We start from the raw sequence: 6,593 nt of genomic DNA, 5'->3' as shown, positions 1-6,593 counted from the left end.
AAAGAAAGAAAGAAAGAAAGAAAGAAAGAAAGAAAGAAAGAAAGAAAAAGAAAGAAAGAAAGAAAGAAAGAAAGAAAACAGTAGGTTTTACAGCAAGAAGACTTGTAGGAGTTGCAGCATAGCCTCCAAAAGAAAAAAAAAATTACTCTCCAGGGTCCCTCCCTAAACAAAACACACATTGATTTACAATTGTACTACTAGGCATTTATCCAAAGGATACAGAAGTGCTGTTTCAAAGGGGCGCATACACCCCAATGTTTATAGCAGCACTATCAACAATAGCCAAAGTATGGAAAGAGCCCAAATGTCCATCAACAGATGAATGGATAAAGAAGACATGGTGTGTATATATGTATACACACAATGGAATATTACTTGGTGATCAAAAAGAATGAAATCTTGCCATTTGCAACAACATGGATGGAACTAGAAGGTATTATACTAAGTGAAATTAGTCAGAGAAAGACAAATATCATATGACTTCACTCATATGTGGAATTTAAGATACAAAACAGATGAACATAAGGGAAGGGAAGCAAAGATAAAATAAAAACAGGGATGGGGACAAACCATAAGATAGTCTTAAGTACAGAAAACAAACAGGGTTGCTGGAGGGGTTGTGGGTGGGGGAATGGGCTAACTGGGCAAAGGGCTTTAAGGAGGACACTTGTTGGGATAGGGACTGGGTATTATACGTAGGTGACAAATCACTGGAGTTACTCCTGAAATCATCATTGCACTGTATGTTAACTAACTTGGATGTAAATTAAAAAATAAATTAGAACTAAAGGGATCTTAATCAAAAACAAAAAGACAAAACAAAACAAAACAAAAACCCACCTCACTTTTAAGGTATGATCTATTCCATACCAGTAAATAAAACGATTTAATGCTAAGAAAGCAATTTTCATTGAGGAGCCCATCAGAATCACTTGTCATGGGAAATACTCTTTCCAAATTATACATATTCCCACAGATTATGGCAGATATTGCCCCAGGTAACTTACAGGTGGCAGGGTAAAAATCATCGCTCTCATGAGTAAGTATTAATAGAAGGCAATGAATGACAGACTCCTCTGTATGTTGCAGGGAAAAAACACTGAGAGCCAACTGTTTTAACAGACCAAGAATTTGGGGGAACTAAGGAAGAGAATGTAGACTGGACTAAGGAATGGCCTAAAGCAAAATCAAAGACTCTTGCTCTCCAGTGTCTTAATTTTTATGAGTAGCTTTGCATTCTAGGTACTTAATAACTCAGATGGAAATGGAATACTTGTTGAGTTTATTTACCTCCTGTGTATAAAACCACACCCCCAAAGTTCAGCATCATTCAGCTCTAGGCCTCCTACAGAGGCTTAATGCCATAGAGTACATTTTGTGTTTTAAATGTTTATCTATACAGAAGTTTATCTAACACATAATTTCATTTCTCAATTCCTCAATTCAAAGGGAATTTGCTACCATAATTATGCATCTAACATTCAACATGACAAAGTAGGTTTGTTCCTGCTACTACTTAATGTTAAGTTTTCACTAATAAACTAAAAAGCAAAGAATTAACTCCTATTATTAATAAGGTAGTTATGTGTATACATGCATAGAACATGCTTGGAAGGATATACAAGGAACTGTCAGATCGTTACCTCTTTGGAGTAGAACTGAGAGGAGCTAAGAGATAGTTTTATAATTTATTTAAACAATGAGCATGTATTACTTTAAAAGAAACCCTCCATAAAATTCTTAACTCCCATGAGGAGTATCCCCAGCCCAAATTTAGTGAGTCTCAATTTAATTAACATCCTGAATACTTCCTCCTTTGACTTAAAACTTTCAAATTCAATAGACTAATCTATATAAGCTGGTTGGCAATCCATCTGACGAGCTAACCTACTACAAAATAGTAAAGCAGTCTAAAAGCTAAAGGTTCACAGTGGTTCTCTCCTTTATCTCAGATCCCTACTTCTCAACAACTGCATTTCCAAAAAGGTGGGTAAGAAAAAACACAAACATATGTAAACATTCTCACATGTTCTATAGCACCCGCCTGTCCATTACTATATTCCCGATACTGTCCAAGCATCTGGTCTACTTGTCGCAGGTTCCGACTGGTGTCCTTAAAAAAGAAAATGGATTTTAATAATTGTTGCAAACAATGCTTTTCTCAATCTTAGTAGTATGTCAAACAACTAAGTCAACCATTTGTGAAAGGTACAATTATATCATACCTAAGTTGGATATTAATATACAGTACTTCTTAAATATCAGATAAATCATATAAAAACCACTGAGAGAGAAACTCAAATTCATCCACAATTTACTTGTGTGAAATCTGAAGTACATAATTTAAATCCTTATCCAATGTTCCACAATAAGTCAGGAACAAACCCTAATTTGAAAAGACTCCTCATTATTAATTTGTGCACCTCAACTAATTCACACCTCCTTCATAGAAAAGGAATCCTGAGAGAACAAACCTTTTAGATTGTGTATAAGAGAAGCAAATCATTAGGAACGATGTTATTTTAATTATTACTTCACTGTGGAACTTGATTAGAAGAAAAAGTATCCTTTAACCTTTAGCTATAAACAACAAATTTAGTTCTAATCTCAACAAAAATGGTTTCCACCCAAATGTGCTAGGTGTTACCTCAGAGATTAATGGAGGCATTTCTTTCAAAAAAAGATACACTTACTAATGTGTCTCCTCATTGGTTGGAAAGTACAAGGATTTATTTGTACTCCAAAAATCCAATGTTATGCTAGTTTATGTAAGTTTAAAAAGAGCCTTATGAGTTTTAAATCAAATTATGGCCCCTCCACCAGAAATTAGCCTCTTCTCATTAAGAATACTAACCCAGGGGTGCCTGGGTGGCTTAGTCAATTAAGTGTCCAACTTCAGCTCAGGTCATGATCTTGCAGTTCACAAGTTTGAGCCCCGCATCGGGCTCTGGGCTGACAGCTCAGAGCCTGGAGCCTGCTTTGGATTCTGTGTCTCCCTCTCTCTCTCACTGCCCCTCCCCTGCTCATGTTCTGTTTCTCTTTGTCTCAAAAATAAGCGTTAAAAAAAAATTTTTTTTTTTAAAGAATACTAACCCAAAGCAATTAAAAACCAAAATCCATGCTTATCCAGGCAAAGCAAAAATAAGAGATTAAGGGGCTGGGGGAAAAAAAAAAAAACTCTATTTCTGAGTTTTCTTCCCCCACCCCCCCTCACCCTCGGTATGGCTGTGTTGTTACCCTTCACCCACCTCTTTTCCCAAGCCCTTTCTACATAAAGGATATATACTGCCTCCACTCAAACTTCTAAAAGGTTGCCTTTCAAACTGGCAAAAGTTAGCCCCTAAATAAAAATGGCATCTCAATATTGTTCATCCATGAATAATCTGCCTAGTCAAAATATGAGCAATTACTCTCAAAGGCACATGACCACAAGAAGCTAAACTGTGGTACTTCCTACTCGTTTCACTCCCACACATTTTATTTGGGCATACTGCCTCATCCCAAAATGCTTCCACAACCTATCACATATTTCAAATATCTTTACTGACTGTGTTAGGCACAATAAGACGTTCAAGTCCTAATCCTTGTGACTTGTGTATTTGTAACCTCCCATGGCAACAGAGATTTTGTAGATATGATATACAGCTCAAGTGAAGGACCTAGAGATGGGAATATTATCCTGGATTATTGGGCGAACCCAATGTAATCACAAGCATCCTTAGAAGTAGAAGAGGGAAGCAGAAGAATAGTCAGAGTGATGTGAAGTGAGGACTCAGCCCACCCTTGCTGGCTTCGAAGATGAAGGAAGAGGATCCCAAAAAAACGTAGGCAGCCCCTGAAAGCTGGAAGAGGCAAAGGAACAGAGTCCCATGGGCTTCCAGGAAGGAATGCAGCCCTACCAAACCCTGATTTGGGTCCAATGAGACCAGTGTTGTATTTTGATGTGCAGAACTATAAGAAAATAACTTTGGTATTTTAATTATTAATTACAAATTATAAATTATATATCATTATTTAATTATATAATTAGTTTGTGGTAAGTTGCTATGGCAGCAAAAAACTAATACACTGACCAAAACTATTTCTCAGTTTAAACTACTGAAAATCTATTAAATGCAACCACTGTTAAACTAACCTGTAAAGTACTCGTTATAGTGTTGACCTTCTCGGTGACGCCTACTGTAGGACGACTTAGACTTTCCCTGTATGTTGACGTGGCAGTCCATCGACTCAATCGGTCACGAGAGCGAAAGTGTTCTGAATCGCTGGAGGATTCTGCCATTGATGTACACAATCCTGAAAACAAACCCAGGTCAAGGTCAATCAAATAGTAAAGAGCATGGACATATGAGATTAAATTAACTACCTGCATTGCTATCTTAAGTATTTATTACATTAGTCCTTTGGCATATCACAATTTCTAAACACATAGCCTGAAAATACAGGTCACTTCCCACGTAATTCTCTCTCCTTCATTTTTTCCACCTCACGTGAACAATTCCTCAGATATGATTTTAGTCATGTTTACAACTGCAAATAATAATATTCTCTTAGTTTTGTGCAATGTTTCTAAATTTTAAAAGCACTCTCACATACAGTATCTCACGTAATCTTACAACATTGCAAGGTAGAAGGTGCTCATAGATTGGCATCTCTACAATTGAAAAAACAAAAAGTTACTCTCTCAGCTAAGACTTAATAGGTCTTAATAGGTCTCAATATTAGTCTGACGTCCGTTCTACAAAGTTGTAACAACATGTGTTATCTTTAAACAAAAATACAACAGTCACAAAATGACCTAAAATAAGGAAACCCCATTCAGTGTACAGTGAACACTCTCATGCACCTTCTTTTGTTACGATTTTATTTTTAAGAGATTTTATTATCTCTAAGAGATTTTAGAGATTTAAGAGATTTTATTATCTCTACACCCAGTGTTGGGCTCACACTCACAACCGTGAAATCAGGAGTCGCATGCTCTACTGACTGAGCCAGCCAGGCACCCCTCATGAACCTTAATTTAAAATACAGAATTAAATGCTATTAACAGAGGTAAAAATTCCATAATAACAAGTATGTGAGAAGAAGGCATCCCCAACATCTCCACCAAAAGAGAAAGCCAAACATCCTGAGTATAGTTTCATCAGCAGAAAATTCCCTAAATATGCTTTCTTCCCATCCTTACCCCAATTTTTGATTTAATGCAAAATAAAATCATTTCATGCATGACAATCTCTAAAGTTTCAGAAAAGCTTTTATGGAATTTAAAGAAAAAAAAATATTGGGATAGAGAAGAATGAGAGAAAACTCACTGATCAAAAGTGGAAGTTTGTTGAATATCCCAATAATTTCATTTTTTGCTTAATGGAGGGTTAACAATCTTCAACATTGTTATAATCTTCCTAAAATCTATATGGCCATTTTTTATGGTTTATTAAATGCAGTGTAATGAAACCTTTTGTTAATGATCTAGAATATTCTAGACTTTCTGGATCTTTATTCTGAATGCACCTGGAAAGTATGTGTATAACAAGTGAAAACACTGGGGTATCCGAATTTAAAATAAAACATGAACTAAATTAAGTGTAGCTGTCACTTAATACAAAAGAAAAAGAAAGACCTCTCACTTACCCCTACTAGGGATTACATATTTTTTAATAAGAGAAAATCACACTTTCCAGCATGAATTTCACTGGTAAACACACACACACACACAGTCTTCAGCTATTAATTTCAATTACTTTGAGCAATAAAAGATGTTCAAACTCCTGCATCTGATGGAACTCCTATAGAGATATCAAGATGTAAGATGAGATTGATCTGAGAATTCCGCGGGACTTTTGTTTATATGAAATATGAAACATTCAGCAACTAAGCACGTTAATTATACATAAGTGTCATAAATGTTGAAGAAGCATTAAAAAATCTGTAATAAAAACAGAAATCAGACTACTTTCATTGTTGATAAAAACTGAGCACTCTCTTTAACTACTGACAACTCACAAGGTCAAACATGACCCTCAAAAGTAACTGAGTGAGCCCCTACCCTAAGTGTCACAACACAAAAGGCAGCCGTGGTGGCAGAGATTCAACCTTATCAAAAGATGCCCATGTCTCATCAGCCAACACCATGACTCCCCAGACACAGAGTTGACGGAGGGAGGGAGAAACAAAAGAGAAAGGAGTGGCCACTAGTATTGGCAAGAGGGTCATGCCAGCCACATAATCAGAACCTACAGGGAATATATGGAGAGCCATTAAAATAATTCCCAAGATCCCTTAATATAGCTGACTAAAGAAGAAAACCACAAAGCAGTGTCAATTACACACTTTATTCACCATTGAGACTGTATTATTTTATAATTAAAAACTTAATTTTTAAAAAAATATTGTATATCCTATTATCATTGGTGTTAATGAAAATTGACCAGGCCTCTGAAAATCTTCCCCCCAAACTGTACCCAGAGCATTAGATTTATTCCACACTGATAAAAACATATTGAGAATGGTCACATAACTAAAGTGTATACATGGCCATTAATTTAAACACACACACACACACACACACACACACACACACACACACACACACA

At 36.1% G+C, this 6,593-nt stretch overlaps 1 protein-coding gene across 6 annotated transcripts in view; it reads right to left on the bottom strand.

The window, feature by feature from the left end:
- The window catches only part of CEP128 (centrosomal protein 128), a 385,312-nt gene that overhangs the window by 364,516 nt on the left and 14,203 nt on the right, over nucleotides 1-6,593 (bottom strand). For 5 of the 6 annotated variants that reach the window (XR_007453647.1, XM_049612400.1, XM_049612398.1 and 2 more), the window contains exons 3-4: nucleotides 4,136-4,296; nucleotides 2,027-2,113 (exon numbers count right to left, since the gene is read on the bottom strand). Coding sequence is in view for 5 of the 6 variants with exons in the window: in XM_049612400.1 (XP_049468357.1) it covers nucleotides 2,027-2,113; nucleotides 4,136-4,282 (234 nt within the window). In the remaining variant the exon portion in view is untranslated. The remainder of the gene's footprint in view (nucleotides 1-2,026; nucleotides 2,114-4,135; nucleotides 4,297-6,593) is intronic. The other variant, XM_049612401.1, reaches the window with a different exon arrangement.

This window comes from Panthera uncia (assembly GCF_023721935.1).
Source record: "Panthera uncia isolate 11264 chromosome B3 unlocalized genomic scaffold, Puncia_PCG_1.0 HiC_scaffold_1, whole genome shotgun sequence".
Classification (NCBI taxonomy): Eukaryota; Metazoa; Chordata; class Mammalia; order Carnivora; family Felidae; genus Panthera; species Panthera uncia.
Note: the sequence above shows the minus strand (reverse complement) of the source record. Positions and strands in the feature narration are given on the sequence as shown.